The 21,783-nt window shown below is 35.8% G+C and overlaps 2 protein-coding genes across 2 annotated transcripts in view; one reads left to right on the forward strand and one right to left on the reverse strand.

Moving 5' to 3' along the window:
* Positions 1 to 7,818, reverse strand: part of LOC110457726 (BRCA1-associated protein-like) — a 46,323-nt gene extending 38,505 nt beyond the window's left edge. The window contains exons 1-8 of the mRNA XM_021509108.1: positions 7,593 to 7,818; positions 5,645 to 5,827; positions 4,744 to 5,185; positions 3,684 to 3,794; positions 2,196 to 2,274; positions 1,347 to 1,460; positions 986 to 1,051; positions 278 to 360 (exon numbers count right to left, since the gene is read on the reverse strand). Coding sequence (XP_021364783.1) covers positions 278 to 360; positions 986 to 1,051; positions 1,347 to 1,460; positions 2,196 to 2,274; positions 3,684 to 3,794; positions 4,744 to 5,185; positions 5,645 to 5,827; positions 7,593 to 7,674 — 1,160 coding nt within the window. The 5' untranslated portion in view covers positions 7,675 to 7,818. The remainder of the gene's footprint in view (positions 1 to 277; positions 361 to 985; positions 1,052 to 1,346; positions 1,461 to 2,195; positions 2,275 to 3,683; positions 3,795 to 4,743; positions 5,186 to 5,644; positions 5,828 to 7,592) is intronic.
* An 83-nt stretch (positions 7,819 to 7,901) lies between these two features.
* LOC110457733 (DNA excision repair protein ERCC-6-like) overlaps positions 7,902 to 21,783 on the forward strand; it is a 46,730-nt gene continuing 32,848 nt past the window's right edge. Inside the window, exons 1-13 of the mRNA XM_021509118.1 lie at positions 7,902 to 8,000; positions 10,529 to 10,666; positions 10,934 to 11,124; positions 11,374 to 11,573; positions 12,009 to 12,134; positions 12,872 to 13,037; positions 13,722 to 13,847; positions 15,397 to 15,489; positions 15,795 to 15,979; positions 16,901 to 17,006; positions 18,054 to 18,172; positions 19,616 to 19,829; positions 21,403 to 21,516. Of these exons, the coding sequence (XP_021364793.1) occupies positions 10,549 to 10,666; positions 10,934 to 11,124; positions 11,374 to 11,573; positions 12,009 to 12,134; positions 12,872 to 13,037; positions 13,722 to 13,847; positions 15,397 to 15,489; positions 15,795 to 15,979; positions 16,901 to 17,006; positions 18,054 to 18,172; positions 19,616 to 19,829; positions 21,403 to 21,516 (1,758 nt within the window). The 5' untranslated portion in view covers positions 7,902 to 8,000; positions 10,529 to 10,548. The remainder of the gene's footprint in view (positions 8,001 to 10,528; positions 10,667 to 10,933; positions 11,125 to 11,373; positions 11,574 to 12,008; positions 12,135 to 12,871; positions 13,038 to 13,721; positions 13,848 to 15,396; positions 15,490 to 15,794; positions 15,980 to 16,900; positions 17,007 to 18,053; positions 18,173 to 19,615; positions 19,830 to 21,402; positions 21,517 to 21,783) is intronic.

A 21,783-nucleotide genomic window follows, 5' to 3' on the forward strand; every position in this document is an offset into this window, starting at 1 on the left:
CATTTCGCGGGTATATGAATTTGTGGATTATGAGAGAATGCGGAGAATGGTTTTATGTCAAACTTGCAATTATTTTTCATGGCCCTATGAACTTGTGGATGAAAAAAAAAATGAAAAAAAAATATTTCATGGTATAAGAAAATGTTGGGCTAATGGAACTGTATTTTTGGCCAATGACTTTTGTTTATCCACATCTTTGACTCCACAGTACATAACTTTGTACTTGTATATAAATTTTGATTATTTAGATCTACACATTGTATTGTACGATTGGTACCTGGTATCTCCCCACTGCTCCAGACATTTTGTGTGGAAGGCATGGTTGCACAGAATGGTCAGAACCCCATCCACAGACTCGTCCTAAAAAACAATAATCATAGTCCTCAACTCATTCATCCCTGAAATTTCAAAATGAACTAGTCCAACCTTTGAATTGGAAGAGTTCATATATGTCTTCAGGGGTGAATGAGTTAATATTATCAGGTATACAGTAAAACCTGCTCAAATCGAACATGACTGGTCCAGCAAAAACATGGTATGATGTAGGTCATGTCACTTGATTTAGAATTAAGTAGGTACCAAGTTTCTGGTCATTAACTAAAAGGTATTTCTCAGATTAATCAATCATATGAAACGGCACAAATTTTCTTGACCTTTCATTACTTTCAAAGTATCACCTTTCATATAATAAAAAGTTAATAGACATGTAATTTTTCAAAAACATTTGCGTAAAACAACTCTTTATAATTAACATACATTTTTCTTTAAAATAAAAATACCTATCTTTGGCTTTAGCTGGTAGAAAAAATATTTTTAAAAATTTGACACCTGGATCCTTACCCGTTGTATTTTTTTTCATTATAGTGTCACTACCAAGTGAGATATTCTGATGTATCGGATGACCAATCGTACAATTATTAGGTATGCTATTTTGCCCTTAAGTGACCACAAAAAGTATTACAAATTTCCTTTAAATTGATATTACCATTCTCTCCAGACAGACAGGACAGCAGGGGAGTTCAGTGACGCCTGGGGTGGGCAAGCACGCACCCTGTCATAAACAACATTTCAAATTTTTACAAATCCAACAAAAACAATGGATAAGAACTTAAAATGAAAGAGCAACCGGGCTTAGAACAGTTTTATCATAATGAAGGAATAAAGTTGCATTTTTCCTGAACATCAATGTTTTATACATATGTTTAAAATTTCAACAATTTTTTAAAATAAAATTCAATTTCAGAAGTGGCTATTTCTTAACTTGATAATAAGTAGGTCTTTTGGCACAGGCAACCTTTCCTTTGTAAACTTTGCTTAGAAACAAATATATTTTGGTCTGGCCTTACCTCCGATTCCTTCACCGTTTCGACCCTGGCAACGTAGATGAGATGGCAGATGTCTGGCTCTATAGAGTTGTAGGGAGAGTTATTGTAGGTGGTGAAGAACTCGTCCGCCTGGTCCTGTAAACACATAGACCTCAGTTATATAGGATCTTACATAAGTTTCCATTTCATATGAGATTTATGAAACGAGTCTAAGAATTTTTCAATTTAGCGAGCCCCTGGCAAGCTAAAATGAAAAATTTGTGACAAGTTTCATAAATTTCATCTGAAATGAAAACGAATGTAAGATCCTTTTTATCACATACTCAAAATTTGTGGAATTTATTTGCGTAAAACAGCAATTTTCATGCAACCTTGAAATGGAAAAAGCAGCCATTTTGACTCCAGTGCGTAAGTTTGTGACGTGATGTACTTGTCCTAGGCGTGACGTCACAATTGAAACAATTGAAACTTACAACCAATCACAGCACTGATAGGTCATATTACATGGGTTAATACGCAAAAAAATATGACATGGGTATATTCACTGGATAACACAGTACATTTTGTGATAAATCAATATACTACACAAAAAGATTTAATAGGAAATTCTAACAAAAGGAATCGGTAAGTTTGCATAAAATTTGAAGTGAAAGGGTCCATTCTTCAAACCCAAAAGGGCCTAGGAAGTAATGCTTAGCCCTGTAGAATCTCCATTAAAGTGTAAGTTTAAGAATTGTAAATCAAGTTAGGGAACCTAATGATTATAACTTAGAATCTTTGTACATTTTTTTTCAATTAGTACAAGGTGTGTATACCAGGTCATTTTAAGGCAGAAGGTATAAAGACTTAGATGTTGTAAACATTACCAACCTGACTTCTGAATTTGACGAGCACCATGAATTGGTTTGGGCTAGGGTCTCTTATAATCCTGAAGTATTCAATACCTTCACTGGAAATGAATTAATAGATTCTAATTACTGTCATTGCTAGAATTCCTTTATCTACACATTACAAAATATATAGAAAACCTCCACCTTACATGATCGGTTGTGGCATAGCAAAGGTCTTTTACATTTAGCATGGAAGTAAATTGTACTTAGTAATATTTATACCCGCTTGAATGTGAGAAAATCATGTTTTCTGTTACATTAAAGTGTGTCTATGAGCCAATCATGTTTTTTGTTACATATCAAGTTTGCCTATGAGCCAATCATGTTCTTTGTTACATAACAGGTGAGCTTATGAGCCAATCATGTTCTTTGTTACATATAAAGTGTGCCTATGACAATCACAATCCTTGTTACAGAAACTGAACCTTAGTTCAGAATGCATTTTTCACAAAAGATTTCATGAAGCTGTCTAGCAATCTTAAAATGGAACAAAATATTTAAATGTTTCATTATATCACTATCAACACAGGCAATGAATACAATGAATACATACACTATCAAAACTTTGCATTGATATCATGAATTCAATTAAAAACAAGGTTACCGCGAGCGGTATATAATACGCCCGTCACACATTGAATGAGCAGTTGTTTGTATGATTGAACTTGTCCGAGCTTTCATGGTAATTATCCTTGTTGTGAAGTTTGAAGTTAATCTGTTAATAATTTCTCGAGATATCGAGCGGACACTGTTTCGGCAAGTCCATAAAGGGGCATAACTCCACAAATTATGGTCGGATAACGGCGGTTATCGAACTTGTCTGAGGGTTCATGGTAATTAACCTTGTTGTGAAGTTTGAAGTTAATCTGTTAATAATTTCTCGAGATATCGAGCGGACACTGTTTCGGCAAGTCCATAAAGGGGCATAACTCCACAAATTATGGTCGGATAACGGCGGTTATCGAACTTGTCTGGGGTTTCATGGTAATTAACCTTGTTGTGAAGTTTGAAGTTAATCCGTTAATAATTACTTGAGATATCGAGCGGACATCGTTCGCATGCCCGTCCGCTCGGCCGCTCACGTGATAACAAAATATACTGTACACCGGGAAATTTTAGTCCAGTCAAATTTTTGCCCTTCGACAGTAAAATCCATTTTCACCCAATATTTAATTTGCCTGTCACATTTAATTACTATTTATATTATGTTGTTTACAAAAGTTCGCTGTATTGATAAATGTCACCCTCATTACAAAAAAACAGCAAAAAATTAAACTGCAGCAAAAATTTCTAGTTATATAGTATTCCTGTAAAATAGGTTTATATAACACAACAAATCTATACAAAAATTCAATAACATGTTCTTCCATGAATCTTTATACAAAAGGAAGCACTGATCACTTCTATCAGAATACTAGGGTCTTAAGATATTTTTTTAATAGTTTAGACAACTGTATTTATACTATACCTGACTGGAGCAGTAAACTTGAGGAGATCATGGACTGTGTATCCCCCGGGAACAGACAGCATACAGATTAGCTCACTACGGAGGTGGTCTCCCTTTACAGGTGTCGGCTTACTGCAAACAACAGTACATATATAAAGTCCATGCAGAATAGCGGCAATCAAATCTTGTTTTCTCAATATCAGACTCTAAAAATACACTTAAGGATCCCTGTCCCACTGCACTAGTTCTTTTCCTGTATGCAGTAACCTCCCCTTAACTTCCATTTGATATAGCTGTAACACAGTTGGGCCAGGACACTCCTGTTGACCAGATAGCACAATCAGTTAGAGCGATAGTGTATCAATCTGAAGTCCAGGGTTCAAATCCCAGCCTAGCCCTCTGATTTTATTTTTATGCTGATTACATTTTGTTTATTTTTATCTCTATTATTTCTCATAAAAGTCCCACAAGGTATGGTCTGCCTTTCAGAAATGATTTATTAAATGTATAGTCATGCCGGAAAAAATAGTTTCCAAATACTTTAACGGTTTTGGCAGTGGTACGGGGATCCTTAACACAGAAGAAATGTGAGTTAGATTAAATCTCCATAATAATTGTGCGATGAAGGCAAGAACATCTCCCCCCAAGGATGAAGTTAAAATGTTATCCTCAGAGTTGATATTTTTCTGTCAGTCTATATTAAAATATAATTATTGATATGTCTAGACAAATATTTTTGTTTTCTGTTCCAGGAATTGTTTTTTTTATGTCTAATCTTGATTTACCTTCAAGGTAGGGAATAGCCTTTTGATCTTTTCTCTACCTTAACTCATTCACCCCTGAAATTTCATAATGAACTATTCCAACCTTTGAATTGGAAGAGTTCAAATGTGGCTTCAGGGGTGAATGAGGATGTAACAAAGGATATCACTGTGTAATAATGAAGCATCTCAAAACTTTATCTACAATATTGTGGTTCAAAACTTTGTAAGTACTGGTACATACATGCATGCAATGAATTAATGTTGCTGACTTCATAAAATAGCAATGTACGAGACAATTACAAAGGGGGATAACTCACTTGTCCTTATACAGATGCAAGACCCCCTGGATGCACTCCACAGCAGGGTTGCCGGAGTAGAAATGGATGGTTGCCGGGTAACGGGCAGAAGGGCTGTGACTCCTCCTGCCACTGCCAGGCCGAGAATTAGAGCCACCGGTTGGAGAAGGGGCTGGACCTGGACCGTCCTCCCCGTATAACCTTGGTGGGGAGGGTGCTGGTCCTGGTCCTTCGTCCATGTATGACCGGATTGGTCTGAAGTAAGCCTCCTTTGGTCCCATCTTGTTAGCTCCACTCACTGAAGCTGTGGAGGACTCTGATCCCTCGCGGGACCTCGTCAGTTCTGGTTCCCTAGAACTGGATTTTCTGTCCATTTGTTTCTGGACATCAGGCGAGTCTGATCCTTCCCTTCCTCTGTTTGCATGTAAATAGGTCTTTTCCTCTTTGTTTTCCTCCATATTTTCTGTTAAATACAGAAACAAAACTTTCATTCTTGTCATTCTACTTTCTGCATCTGACAACAAACTATGACAATGTGTTGAATAATTGCTTCCAGTTACAACATATTTATCTGTTTCTGCGAATAATGCACAACTGAGCTTGAAGACAATAAGTTAACGTACTTTGGCCTTAATCTCCATATCACACATACAGACAATTAGCTAATCATAAGATATATACAGGTAATATTGCCTACCCAAACATTTGCTGGACAAATGATAACAGTTGTATTGTATTGAGAGGTTTTTGAACTTTTAATATAAATAGAAAAGGAAGGAAATCGAAAGTTATCTCTTTAGGTAAGCAAGGCATTTAAAAAGATAAGAGGAATTTTAAAATAAAATGCACAGGAATTTTAAATACACATTTCTCTTCACAATTATAGGTTCTTGATTAATAAATGTTAATTTAAATCACCTACCATAATAATACGTCTCTATTGTAAGATCAGCAAACTTCCTGTTCCCTTGGCACTCTTTAATCAGGTCTTCCTTTATCTGCGGGTTGTCCTCTCTCTCTTGTGAGGAAGAAGAACTAGATAAAGACTCGGCATATGTCTTCCTGCACGTTTGTTCAGACTCCTCATTCAGGGAATAACCTGGAGCTGGAAACAATAACATTTATATATAAACTACAATTAATATGAATGAAAAATACCTTTATATATTCCCAAATGTGATAGGAACATTTACTTTCAAGGATTGGTTTGGTTTGGTTTGTTTGTGTTTTACATCCTATCAACAGATATGGTCATTTAAGGACGTGCCAGGTTTTGGTGGTGGAGGAAAGATGGAGTACCCCGAGAAAAACTATCGACCTATGACCAGTACCTGGAGACTGCCCCACTTAGGCCTCAAACCCTCGACCCAGTGCTGGAGGACTAGTGACTGTAGCCTGTCAGATGCCTTGGGAGTGACCCAAAAATGTTTACTTCTCAACACTACCATTTGAAACTACCATGTATCAAAACGCCTAGAATTCACTTGCCCCCTTAAACAGGTTGGGCCAATGGTGTGTATGGGTAATAATCCTGCATTTGACACAAAGATTTATTCTGACAACATAGAAGGAAAGATATGCATGTGGCTAACTACACTATACAAATTAACACAATAAAATTGACATAAGAAAAGATCTCCATGTCCCTCTAATCCACCTGACAGGACATGCACACTAGAATACATAACAAACTCTCTCATGTAGAACACATGCACATAAATATTCCCTCTTTCCAAGAACAATCATTAACTGGAACTCCTTGCCACCTGACATTGCATCGACTCTCCACTAAATATAAGCCATTTCTTCGCTATCTTTCTATCTCTCCGTCTCTTTCTTTCCTTCTCTTCTTAAATGAGCACTCTTCTCTTTATACTCAGCAATTGTATATATGGTTATACGGTCCAGTCAAATATGGTTGATATCCATATCTTTGTTCCAGAGAAGACCTGGTTAAAGCAATATAGCCAAATAATCCCTCAGGTTCCTGGGGGTCAGCAACACCATTTGTATAATTTTGAATCCCTGCCCCCCATGAATGCTTTTGATCAAATATGATTGATATCCAGTGTATAGTTCTACAGAAGAAGTCATTTATAGGGCCAGGGCAACTTTATTGTACAAAATCATCGATAATGTTGTGAAAGTCGAGTTCAGCCAAAAGATCCGTCAGGTAGATGCAAGGACCCATGGAGCCACTAGCAGCAGCCTAGGTCAAGACAGACACCTACCAAAACTCCTTCCTCTCCTGTACCATCACTACCTGGAACAACATCCCCAGTGAGACTAAGGCTGCAGCTACAGTATAGAGCTTCCAGTCCTATTACAACTAGAGGAACTCACAGGGAGGCACCACTGAGATCACCACTGAGATCACGACTGAGACCACCACTGAGATCACGACTGAACAAAGAACCTCGTTTTTAAACAGTTTTTATTCATTATTACTACTGGCAACGATAGTAGTTTTAAAATTGTTTTAAAAAAATAACAAAAAAACACTTTATCTGGCGGTTCGAGACATGGCCACTATGTCGCTGGAGCAGTACATCCCTTAAGATCAGCTCCTGTCCAGGAAGATGATGATGGTGATTACCGACATGCGCCGTTGTGCCTCACCCTTGTGCCTAACGTTAACCTGGTAAATATTTCCTTCTTTTATAAGGAAATAATTCAACGGTACATTGCATCATGGGATGCATCAAACAGTCCGTCTAATACATAACAGCGTAATCACATTGCATTATAATTTGTAGGCATTAAGTCTGCTTTATTTATTTATGAAAATAACAGCTTTGTCATCATTATATCTAAAGGAAATACGCAATAATCCGATACAGGAATTTGCCGTTACATGGTTATGAACTCACCTAAATACTGAATATATTCCAATCCCTCTTTGGTCCCGGTTATCTCAAATCTTAACCAAACGAGGTAAATTGACTTGGACATGGGATAGTATTTGGTAAAATCACCATTCGTTGTTAATGTAGCAAATGTCACAGAAAGTTTACTTAGATTTCATGCTCAACACTCTTCTCTTGCATCAACACCTTTTTTTTTATTTTTACCGTTGACTAAGCCTACCTTCACGAAAAGGAGAGTTCAAATGACATAGGATCACAAAGATGTTTGATTTAAACACGATTATTTATGCGAAGCTCTTGAATGATAGAACCTCGCATGACATCACAGAGGAAAGTGGCGGAATTTTCAAAGGAGATAAAAAATCGAAACCACATTTTGTCGTAATCTGTTGTTCTGGTATACAAACAGAGGTATGTATATCTATTTTCAGGTGACATGGGAACATTGTCATGAATGGATAAAACAGAATTACAGAATGTTAATAAATATAGATGATAAAATACTGCTTCAGCATCACAGAGATAACAGAATCATTCAATCAACATAGATCTAGCTGTATTTGATAAAATGTGATTCACCAAGACGTTGCCGAAGTGATGAGACATGTAAGACCCGTACAGATTATCAATGACTATTCCGCTTTTGATATTGGCATATCTTTTAATGTAGGCCTAGCTATGAAAAAATGCCTATTAGGCTAAAGTATGATGGATAATGATAGGCCAGACCACAGGGACCTGAGAATTTGTTACAGCTACAGTATACTAAGTATTCTGAGTAATTTACACGTTTAGGGGGTTTAGATTGATTTTCGGTAAAAATGACACCCCAAATATGATCATATATACGGAGAAGGGAGGAAAACTTGCGATGTCGAAATGTCGACCCCACCTAACTTTGTTGCATCAAAACAACATTTCTAGTTGATCTACAGGGCGGAGGGGAAATACTTAGTACTGTTTGAAAGATGGATATTTTTTTCTTTTTAAAACCTCCAATATGCACGTAAAATGTATTCTTCTGCATACACGAACTCTGTTACCTACAAAAACACACAATTTCAGAGTTTCATAGTTTTCGCAGTCAGCCTGCCACTATTTTTAATATTAAAGAGGTTGACATCAGCCACATTCAAAAAAGTGGTAGGCTAACTGTGAAAAGCTTTGAAACTCTGAAATTGTGTGTGTTTTTGTAGGAAATGTTGTTTTAGGTGCAAGAATAGGTGCAAGAAAATTAGGTGGGTCAACACTTCGACAACGAGAGCTTTTCTCCCTTCTCTTCATTGGGGTCGTCATTTTTACCGAAAGTCTATCTAAACCCCTAAAACATGTAAAATTACTTTGAACACCTTAGTTTAGGTCCAAATATAACTGTAACAATTCGCAAGTCCCTGTGGGCCAGACTATATTTATATATAATTACCTCTTTTGATATCTAATTCACAATATAATATCAATAATCAATCATGGAATCGAATTAATTATATCAATAATTATATTTCATGATAATGTGAATTTGAAGATTTATGAATATATTTAATGATATCAAATATTCAAATCAGTCTATTTTATGATATCCAAAAATGAATCTTAGTTTGCCGTATTATTAGATTACTGGACATTTTGTGTTATCATTTAATCAATTTATGATATATTAATCTGTAACAGGGATGGAAAAATGCATGGCCATATGTCAGGGTTCAAACTCTGGACCCTCCAAACTCTAGATGAGCGCTCTAATCAATTGAGCTGCCTGGTCGCTGATGATCGACCCAGTCCAGTTCTGCTACAAATCTATTATATAAAATCATATATCCTTAAATCAATAGCCTATATGATATCATAAAATTTATTGATGAATGATAGTCGTTTTACCGAGACAAGCAGGGATTCAAACCTGAAACCTCGTCCGTAACAAATTGACCTATTCCACGGCCCGTATATTCATGAAACCGTTCTCATGCTCAAGCAGGGATTTTGTGCTCAAGCATAATTTCTTGTTCCGTTTATTAATTGATATGAAATCTTATTTCTGTCATTGACTTGGAAAAGAAATCGAAGAGAGTTAAAGCCAAATACTGTTTTCAATGATTATGTTTGACTTTTTGATTGTTTGACATGATTTAACCCTTTCACCACTGTAGACCATAATGGATTCATCCAGATTAATACATGGTAGAGTTAACTGAAGTTACATAGAAGTGAAAGGGTTAAGTGAGTCACAAGAAAGTTTGAGCACAAAATCCATGCTTGAGCATGAGAACGGTTTCATGAATACGGGCCCAGATATTGACTTCTATTCTGTTTTTAAAGTCTTTACTCTTAAATCAAAAAGACAAAATTATCCAGAATAACTCAATTCAAATAATACTAAAAAGAAACCAAAACATCATTTTTTTGCCTAAACATGTAACCGCAGACTTCCAAATTCAGCTGCTTTACTATCAGACGACAATAAATACGGAAACAGAACACATGTCTGATTTTTTCTGTTCCAACTCAGAAGATAATTAAAAGAAATGAAGTGGTTCAGATCATGTGAAAGTGTCTCACTAAATCTGACTTTTTATATTGTTGGAAACTATGAGTTCTTAAAAACATATTCAGTGTGCAACTGCAAATACCCTGCAAGCTGGCTGCCTGGTGGCCATCTTAATTTTCTGATCAGTCCAAAAATGAAACATGACAACTAACAGATAATGGGAGAGCAACGTTGATTTGCCATGTGTTATTGAACTTACAAAAAAACTTGAAGGAGAAACTAATTATGAAACTGACTATATGAAGGCTAACTTGAACTCTGAACCCCAACCTAAAGTTAACCTTTCACCCCTATGCAACTTTAGTAGGCTATACCATGCATTGATCTGGACGAGTCCATTATGGTCTGCAGTGGTGAAAGGGTTAATCATTTTCAGATCATCATACCTTGTATTTAGGTGAAGCTGAGCAGTAAGGGATGGAGACTGCTCTGACGGAAACCTACAACAAGCTTAATAACCTCCAACTCAAAGACGAACCTGATTTGAAAAATGGCCCGTCTTCTCCTGTCAAAGATGAGGATTCTGAATCTAAAGGTAGTTGAATAGAACATCTTTATCAACTTAACCAAAACGTTGTATGTAAGAGTAAAATTGAACGCAACTAAACAAAAAATTATCCTAATTATTTGAATCTCTCGGTCAGCATTTGTCTACATGATTATATGTTAATACAGTTTAATGTAAAAATGAAAGAAAAAATAATTTTAATGTTGTAAAACACTAGATTATTCGTTCATAATGATCATATCTGTTGATTGACATGCTTTGCAAATATTCTTTCTAATTTTTTTATCTGAACAGAAAATGTGAAACCTCGTACAGGAAGTCAGGATGACTTGGGACATGATGACCAGGTAAAATTTAACCGCCTGGTCACTAAGGCGTCACAGCTGGCGGCAGATGGACAGGTGAGGATGGCTCTGGAGCTGAACAAGCGGGCACTGAAGATACACCACAAAGACAAGCTGGTGCGGCGCATCCAGAAGATGGAGGTACGTATACCTATAAAATGGAGTTTGAAAGAAAGATTTGGAAAAGATAAAAAATTCTCATAATTTCTGTGATAAATTTACTTGTTATTCATTGTGTATAAGTATCAATAAATTTCAGTTCTCTCTGACGAGTGACAGGGATATGTTATTACAGAAAAGATTACGAAATGTAGTTGGACAGTGTTTCTGCTTTGAGTAGATAGGATTATTTAAGTATATGATGAGTATGATATCTATTTGTGACGATAGGCATACCTTGAGCAATATGATGATGGCGAGGAGTCTGGTGAGTCTGAGGGGGAGGACGATGGAATGGTCCTGGTTGGTAATGGGTTCTACCTCTACAGGGACCTGTACAACAAACTGTACGACCACCAAAAGGCAGGTGTCCTCTGGATGTGGGGGCTACATAAGAAACGCAAGGGCGGTATCCTTGGCGACGATATGGGGTAAGATCACATGGTAACATTAGGTGGATACTCCTGTTAGATGTGAAGCCCAGTTTGATAATTTAGAAGTGAAACACAATTCAAAGAACAATAAATACAAATTGTATTACACAATAATGAGTATTATATCAGATTTTGACTCTACCAACAGATGGATGTGTTACAATTTGCAATGAGAGTAGTAACAAAACAATTAATTGAATTACATTGAAGTTGTAAAGTATTTATTTCAAAATATAATATGATAAATTTTAAAGTTTATGCAGTACACTATGATTTGGTCTCAATGCTGAAAAACTAGATTATTTCTAGTTTTTGTATCCTTTATTCTTAGACATTTTTACTATTTCTGAAGGAGTTGATTACAAAAGTGAAATTGCTATTTATCTGTCCCAATAAAACACTAGTAAATAAAATGGTTATATCTTATTTCAGCCTAGGGAAGACAATACAGGTGATTGCATTCCTGTCCGGCCTGTTTGACATGAACAAGGTCCACGCTGTCCTCATTGTGATGCCTGTATCACTCATTACTAACTGGGAGAAGGAGTTCAATAAGTGGTAAGGATAATGCTACTAATTGTTACCTGTGATAACCTCATGATCGGTAATAAGCCCATTATAGGTAATAAGCCCAACTTGGCGCTCATGCTCAATATCGCTAATGGCACCATCCCCTTTTTAACCAACATGAGGTCATTTATGGAAATTATAAAGCATTCTATGGTGGTCGGGTGGTGCAGTGGATAGCACACTTGCCTTTCACCAAGTCGGCCGTGGTTCGATTCCTCGATCGGACGTGAAAAGGTATTGGGGTCACCTGCAGGATGACGTGGGTTTTCTCCGGGTACTCCGGTTTCCTCCCATAATAAGACCCAACCCCCGCGCGCTAACATCCAGGCCAACAAGAGTGATTAATATAAGTTGAAATAACTTGTTTCATAGTTGTTGTAAAAAAAATAAAGTTTTTATGTATAAAGCATTCTATTTATGTTACGTCATATTGTTTGAGGAACAAGTTCAGTGCTTACTTTACCATGTTACATATATACTTTTGACAAGGTTTACATTTCTGAATGGAATGTCCCAAAATGGTAGCTTAATACATGAATACCACATCATAACCTATCTGTCACAAGGACTTGGAAAAATATGTCTCTCTGTTTAATTTTTAACTTCAACTCTTTTTTCTGCACAAATTACAGAAGTAATTTCACTTAGTTTCATTAATCTAGAAATTACTGAACTTTTAGAAATTAAAGGTTCTATCTAATACAATTTGCGGCTTAACATGACAGGGCGCCTGGTATACGAGTGACGCTATTCCACGGCAGCAGTAAGCGGGAAAAGGAGCGAGCCCTGTGTAAGGTCCAGCGGCGCGGAGGAGTGTGTCTCACATCCTACGGTCTTGTTGTCACCAGCTCTGAGCAGCTCAGTCAAAAAGAGGGACGCGACTTTGAATGGGTCAGTTTTTTATTTTATTTTTTGAAGATTTAAAAAAAAAATGTTATTTTCTTGCATCATGTCTCACCTGCATAAAAATAAAAAATCATACCTTGTATTAGAAATAACATCTATCCATTAATGTTCTAATCCATGAAACCAAAATATTGATGAAGATTTAATTTTTAAAGTGCTTTTTAAATTTCTCTACTCTTAACTAATTTACTGAAAAATGTGTCGTAACAAAATTTAATTGTGATCCATGAACAGACCTAGTGATAATCAATGGAAATGTGGGAAGTTTCAAACGGACGTAAAATCATTGTCTTGATCCAATGACTAAACATGTACAAGGTTCAAAATAAAATTATCATTTGAAAAAGCAGGATTTTTTTTATGATAGGCTCTAGATTTGAAATAGTTAACTATGTAAAGCTAAGAGAAAATGAAGTAGAAGCAATTTTCTGAACCCAACGGTAGACACAGAAATAGATAAACAGATACGTGGTATTAAATTGATTGGGGACACAACTGCATTTCGAATAATTGAACTCACATAATGAGCATTTTAAGGTATTTTAGTTATAGAGTCAACATCTGCAAATATTTTTTAAATGTTACCATGAAAAGTTGAAAAGTCCTTGAACAGTTATGCAAAATTTCTATATTAAAACCTATTTTTTTTTCTCTCTCTTTCATTTAAAGGATTACATGATATTGGACGAAGGTCATAAGATAAAGAATCCTACCAAAACCACTAAGGGAGTACATGCCATCGGAGCCAAGAACCGGATCATCCTCACAGGAACTCCCGTACAGAACAATCTGAAGGTCACAACTTCTTTATATAGTAAACTGAGAAAATCCTGAATCCAAATTCTTTTCTGTAAAATGTTTGTAATTACAATGGAAAAAAATCCTGCATTCTGAAGCTTTTCCTGTTAAAAAGGGACAATTTATGTGGGAAAATTCATGGAAATAAATATTTACTAGTTTACAGTACTGTACAGTGTACCAGACAATGTAGATATCCAAGACAACTTTCAATATGGCGTCACTGGGTCAATGAAAATGTTGTTTGGTTAATTTTTATGTTTTCTTGTACCTGTGGGATGAATTTTCATCATACAAAACTACACAAACTCTGCAGTAGATTGCCTTCCTGATTTTTCATGTTTCACAAATCCAGAAGTTAGATTTGAATATTCTCTTTTGGGGCAGAATGTGTCACCATTTTAGTTTGCTTAACTCACCTGAAATTTTTTAACTTTTCAATGAAATAATTATGTATTTCAAATTGAAAAATCTACAGAGATTTATGAACGCTCAAAACAGAGATGCTATTTGATTTGTTCATTTGTGAAAATGAAATTCAGTGATTATCAATTAAGACATTTAGTATTGCATTTTATAACAGGTAAGTACACAATGTACTGTAATTCTATGTAATATACAGTCAAACTTCCATAAATCGAACTTCAGAGATTTGAATTTCTCAATGTGTCAAACTCACGATAAAGTCCAGATTTCCCCCTTAAATAACACTACCGTGGTAATAATAATAATAATAGTAATACTAGTCTTTATTTACTTGATGACAAAGTTGAGTCAACGACTCGTCTAACATTTGGTCAAGTAGTTATAAAATATACAATAATTTACAAAACTTGGATATTATTGATGAATCAAACTTATATTAGTCAAATTTCTGGCTGTTTTGAAGTATAATCAAGGTCTGTTCATTATGAAAACTTTGAAAATTACAACTACTGAATTGAAGTGAAAAAATTAACTATACATTAACAAAGGCACTGGCTTTGGAATTTTAATTGACAAACAATACAATGTTGAATTTGGTAAGATCATCACACCAACTTCAGTGTACAAAAAAAATCTGTTTTTACTACTGTAAATTCAGTGTTTTTATAGATATTCAGTTTAATTTATTTGCCTGTTTTGCGTCATTTAAGAATCACATTCGGTCTTATGTGAATGATCTTAATGATGTTTGATGTACAATATTCGTAAGTCCGAGTCCTGATATTTCTATTCTCACTTGATGGTCCTGCAAACTTCGTAGCATCCAAGTTTGACTGTATTACTAGGATGTGACCTTTCTCAAAACAATAAAAAAAAAATGCCTCTCATTTTGCAAAATTTAAAGACCCTGTTCCAAAAAAAAAATTAAAAACAATTGCTACCTTTATCTAGAAAACTTCGTCTTTAATGTGTCCATTGTCTTTAATGTAAATCCATAGAAAGTGATTGCATAAAGAAATCTGTAAACTAAATTTAACTTATAACTTTGCTACTTTACATTGTAATTTCTTCCACTTAATTATAAAACATAATAGTCATCTGCTTTTATTTTGCCATTTAGGAGTTATGGGCCCTGTTTGATTTTGTCCACAAGGGGACATTGTTGGGGACGGCGAGGACATTCAAAATGGAGTATGATACGCCTATCACAAGGGTAGGTTACATGGTAGTCAGGAATTATGGCCAAATTATTATTGAAAATTTAAAGTAAGATCATGCTTTTTGTAAATGTCTTAAGTGAGTTTGGGGAAAATTGTACTACCGATTTTACTGGTTCGATGTTAAAAGAAAATATCTTTATTTTTTCATAGAATTGTGACCAAGAAAAATTGTTTCATTACTTGATCTAATATTGTAATGGTGGCATGGAAAAAAAGTCTCCACAATGACAGCCATCTGTAGATAAAACTATGTTTCAGTTGTCTGTACATATACATAAATAATAAAATATTTGTGCAGGCAAGGGAGCGAGATGCAACATCAGGAGAGAGACGACTGGGGATTATGATGGCCGACAGCTTGAAGGAGATAATTGCACCCTACTTTCTCAGGCGAACAAAGGCTGAGGTGGCTAAAAAGGAAAAGACCCTTGGTGATAGTCCAACCTCTGGGGAGGAAGGTGGCCAGGGGCAGAAACAAATCAAGTACGATTATCAAGTCATACCATAGTTAAAATGTGTTCATCGCTCAAATTTGTGTGTTACCTTTGGTTTCTTTGTGTTTTACCTCCTATTAACAGCTTTGGTCATTTAAGGATGTGTCATGTTTTGATGGTGAAGGAAAGCCCGAGTTCCCGGAGATAAACCAAAGAACGGCAGACAGTATCTGGCAACGGCACCAATTAGGTCTCAAAGCTGCGACCCAGTGGTGGAGGGCTAGTGGTAGCAGAATGGCCGACGCCTAAACCACTTGGCCACTGCAGCCCCCTGTGTGTTACCAAAACGTTTCTTAGCATATTATTTCAAACTAAATTCAACTTTCAGGGGGAAAAAGATATTTTTTTTACAAAATTAATGGCATAAAGTTGTTCCATAAATGTTCAGGTAAAACAGGTTTTAATAAATTACTGTATACAGGGAAATATTCACCGCATTTTAATTATCGCCTTTATGACATTCTGTAATGAGGGCGTTTTAATTCAAGAAAACTAGAACATAAAAAAAAAATTAGCAATAAAATATGAAAGGTGAAAATGACACTGCATGAAAATGGATTCTATCACTTAAGGGTGAAAACTTGACTGGGCTAAGTTTCCCGGTAGACAGAAGTAATATATAAATAAAGGACATTCTATGTTTTTTCTCAGTTGGATCATGTGTATTTCACAATTGTGAGAGATTTTAAGATATTTTACGAGTAAAAATACCAGAAAAGTCAAAAATATAGGAACCATTGCATTTTCTGTTTATCAAATCTCCTATAAGACAGGAAATTGGTAGTGATCTGTCAAATCAATCACCTGTCAGCATCACAGTGAAGTTTGCATTTTCCATTAATGAAACTATCCCTTTATTCATTGGTGAAAATAATTTTAAAAAACCTTGCAAACTGTATTTTTTGTTCAGGATGCCAACCATGACCAGAAAGAATGACTTGATTGTCTGGCTGTTCCTTACCAAGACCCAGCAACAGATATACCAGGACTTCATCTCACTGGACTCTGTCAAAGAGGTGGGCCACGCTTTGTTCACCACCGAACGAAATTACGGAATAATTGGACATTCAGGCTTTAATAGTTAAAATTTAGCTCATTCACCCCTGAAATTTCATAATGGACTATTCCAACCTTTGAATTGGATGAGTTCAAATGTGTCTTCAGGGGTTGAATGAGTTAAGCTAAACATATAGAGAGACACTGTATTTATACATGAACCAGTTGACACTTAGACCCTTACTTTCTGTGTAATTTTTATAATTTGTGCATTATTTTTCATACATGGCACACAAGTAAATAAAACAATGATGTACTGCAATCATCAATCCTGTCGGTTCAGAGGGAATTTTCCTCGTTTTGGTAAAATAAAGAAAATTTTGCTAGTGGAATCAACCTATGGTTGTAAAATGGGCAAAAAAATCACTGATATGAGGTAACTAATTTTGCCCCGACTATCAAGGGGTTTCTCCTTGCCATAGTGTTCTGAAGCCCCATTGTAACACTTGGGAAGTCTGTACTATGTTATAAGTTAGTCCCTGACTGGTACTACCGTGGGACCAAAGGTTTGCAATCTGTCCATGAGTCTTTCTATCTGTCATCAGTGCATCACTGTCTGAGCAGACGAAGTGGGTGCATGTAATCAGGGGGGATAACCAGTGTTCTACACAGCTGTATGAGCATTTAACATCAAGTACAGAGGTCATTGCTGATTTGAAGCTGGATTTTCAATATTCAGTTAATCAGGTACTATTCACTTGACCCTCTCAACCGCCTATGCATTAGGGGGGAAAGGTTTCGGTCTAATTCAACTTTTAAGTCAATAAATATTATTTCATTTCTATATTAATGTTATCTCTAATATTTTGGTATGTTTATTTTGTATTTCATAATTATATGATCAAAAATTCTCTTTTTTGGCATGTATTGTTCATGGAAAGGCAAAAATCATGATTTTTTTTTCAGATTCTTAAGGATGTCTGTTTTGAGATATGTAACTTTGATTCCAGATTTCCATCATGCTAATCTACATATGAAATAGGATAGCTTTTGTTCACTATTTTCAGCTGCTGATGACCAAGAAGTCGCCTCTGGTGGCTCTGACGGTGCTGAAGAAGATTTCTGACCACCCTCGCCTGTTGTCCAAAAGAGCGTGTGCTCAGCTGGGGCTCGATGGGGAAGATGCGTAAGTGTATCAAATCTCAAAATATTCAATTAAAATATAAACAAACCTAAATTGATTAAGCAGTGTTCCCGAAACCCCCCAAATGAGGGTTTTCACCCCAAAAAACAGTTGGTTGTACCCCCTGTTTCAACAATTGCCCTATGTAACTAAGTACCTAGGGGAACAGAATCTTTAAAATGTGGCAAATATACCCCCAAATCTAAAATTCAGTGGGAACAGGGATTTAGGGTGTGGACTGTTTCTTGATACATAGAGGAAAATTTAACAATTGTTCATTGATGTCTTCCTAACCTGTAAAGATCCCAGTTATGACTGAATGCTACTACTTGCAAAACTTTAATTTATGGAAAATTTGATATTTTCTTAAATGAATAACGTATATATACTGTTAGTCTGAATTATTCTGACGTTTTATCGACTTTGCAACAAAGTGTGTGTGAAAGTGACGATTTGTTTCTAAAATATCAGTTTGAAGTGCGACCCGGGCGCGGGTCGCTTATTTCCCGCATATTATAGAGGGCCCATTTCTGACATTAATCGACGACAGACCGATATAAAAAAAAAAGTCGATAAAACATCAGAATAGTTCGGACTTATATACTGTGAAATCAGTAATTTTCGTGGGTTTTTATATTTCTACGATTTCATGGACTTTCTTCTTCCACAAACTCATAGGTCGTCTAAGTAATCACAAGTTTGATATAAAGCAATTCCTCGTTTGAGTGGGTTCTCAAAATCTGTGAATTCGTTCACCCACAAAATGGGGTTTTGTCATGAAACCACAAAATTTGGGCCCCACAAAAATATCTGATTTCACAGTATTTCATCCTAATGTTTGAATAAATACGGGAACTATTCCAGCTACCATTATACTTAGTCTTTAAGGACTGTCCAATAGAAGTGTCACCCAGACAGATATACACTGGGGAATATCAGTTACAAAGATGTTTATCCAGTCATAGAATTCAGAATTTTTAAACTTCAGACAATAATGAATAGGTTCATACGTGTTATTTTGATTCATTCAGACATATTTTATTGACACTGAATAGTCAAAGAGATTGGGCACAAGTTCTTAACAACTTACTAGACCCTCTCCCAATTACATAATATGTTATAGTATATGCTTTATATAGACATGAAGAATTTTTCATAACCCAGACCTAGACCAAGAAAATGTCACTTGCAGTGCATGTTAGGCTCCTAATAATGTGAAATTAAGTAATCATATGTTGATGTAATAAAGGAACACAAGTAATATACAGAACCTTTTTAACCCTTGCTACTACGGTACACTTAACATTGAATCATACACATCATAGGAAATAACTTTAAAGCTGCTTGATCTATGAAATAAATGATTCCGACAGTCCTACAGTGTTTATCATTATGAAAGTTTTTTGGTCTACCGTTAAGTTTGAACACTTATTTATCGACATCCAGGATGGACAACTCTCTGCTGGAGTCGGAGGAAGGATTGAGCAGTGCGGCTACAGAGATCCACAACATGGACGACAATACGCTCATCAACGAGTCGGGCAAACTGATCTTCATCGTCCAGCTGCTTACTCAGTTAAAGGCGGAGGGTCATCGCACACTGATCTTCTCCCAGTCTCGAAAGATACTGGACATCATAGAGAAAGTCACTACAAACAGGGTAGGGTTAGAGGTTACAGCCAAAATCATCCTGTACCTTATGTTATTAACATCAACTCAATTAATACCATAGTATAGGAATAAATTATACCATAAGTATGATACAGTTATACCTGTCCAATCTGACGTCTTACAGAATCAATAAAAAAACTTAAGTTATTTACTCTGGTAGTTTTTGCAAAATAATGGATAGCACTTTATAGAGGTTTATTTATGATAGCTAGTCAGTTTACACGGGAATAAGATTTCTATGTTTGTCAATATCAAAAGATGGCTGCCAACCATCATGGTAACATGGTTTTCCATTTTTTCATGAGTGAATGAATAAGTTTTGCCAGATTCTATGAATGTATAGTTCTGAATTTGGTTAAGATTCTTGGTTTCATGTTCAAAAATAATGAATAGTCAGCTTCTAAAACTAGTCTTTGGCTGATGTCAGACATTGTAAAACTAACCACTTAAACATTGTATAAAAATTTAGGATCAGAGATATCAAAGGTCATGGTTAGACTTAAAAAATATGTACGTTTCAGGTACCCCGACTGACCCTAGTTTTTACCTCTGACCCTTACAATTTTATCTCACTTGAAGGCACTCCATTCATGAAGTAACTAAAACAGAAGTTGATTATTTTCTGCTTCTGTCCCAAACATTCATTTTTAATTCTCCCACCCTTCACAGGTGTGACTCCCGTTTAAGCTGTGAAAGATCAAGTTGTCACCCCCTGGGGGGGAGGGGGATAGCCTCGTGCCGTATAGCACATGTTCAATTGTGAGGTCATTAAAATGTGTCACCGGCAATTATGATGTCATCAAAAGTGAATGACGATATGCATACCCCACATGTTTTTGTTTACAAACATGGCAGACTACTGTCGGTGGAGCTGTGACCGAAATAATAGGATGGGAGAAAAATAATCTTCTCCTACCTTTAGGGTGTAACAGAGAAATCTCCAACCTTCAGGGTGATTATTTGGTTGTCTAACCAAAAAACATCACCCCTGAGGTAGGAGATTTCTCTGTCACACCCTCAAGGTAGGGGAAGATTATTTTAGTCACAATTTCAACCTTTTTTTGGTAATGTACACTTTCTATCTATTTGTGTTGTGATATGGGAGATACAGATAATCGAAAGGGTTTAGATTTGCATATGGAAAAACTGAGATCAGACACAATCCTTATTAGGGTTTTCCAATTTTTTATGAAAGGGGGGGAAAAATCAGCAGCATAATAAAGAAAAATATATTTTATAAACATAATTTCTAGTTGTTGGAAAATCTATTGTTTTTATAATGTTTTTTACTCCTAGGAATACATGTAGGCTTACAGTGGCCTGTTCTCAAATTTCAATAGGGGAGAAGCATAATATTTTGGATAGAGAGAATTTCCATTACAGTACTATGCAAGTGGGTAAAAATTCAGGAAATGAAGAATGATAATGTGTAAAAAAAAATATCAAATTGAAATATATTTTATTTAACACAAAGTAATATTAAAGTGTTAAAATGGTTTTCAAAAAAAGTACCAAAACTTGTTCATGCACATGTTGTCATTGCTCAATTGTTTTGATGGCAGGGTCACAAGGTGATGCGACTCGACGGCACAGTCATCCACATCAGTGAGCGAGATCAGAGAATACATAAATTCCAAACCGACACTAGCTACACACTCTTCCTACTCACAACACAGGTTTGATATTCACACAGATTAATTCTGTTTATCCAGGATTCATATACAGCTATTTATTGTATCATTGCTATTCCGTCTTTGCGTATTGCAGAGTTATCTTCACTTGGGAGCAGGTATTGATTGTTACGTCATTGGTTTGTGTGAGAAAATTACGTCGTTTTCTCAAAAATTGATGACATTACTCTCACAAACAAGTGACGTAACAATCAATACCTGCTCCCAAGAGAAGATAACTCTGCAATACGCAAAGACGGAATATTAATGATG

This window comes from Mizuhopecten yessoensis, unplaced genomic scaffold (assembly GCF_002113885.1).
Source record: "Mizuhopecten yessoensis strain PY_sf001 unplaced genomic scaffold, ASM211388v2 scaffold9301, whole genome shotgun sequence".
NCBI lineage: Eukaryota > Metazoa > Mollusca > Bivalvia > Pectinida > Pectinidae > Mizuhopecten > Mizuhopecten yessoensis.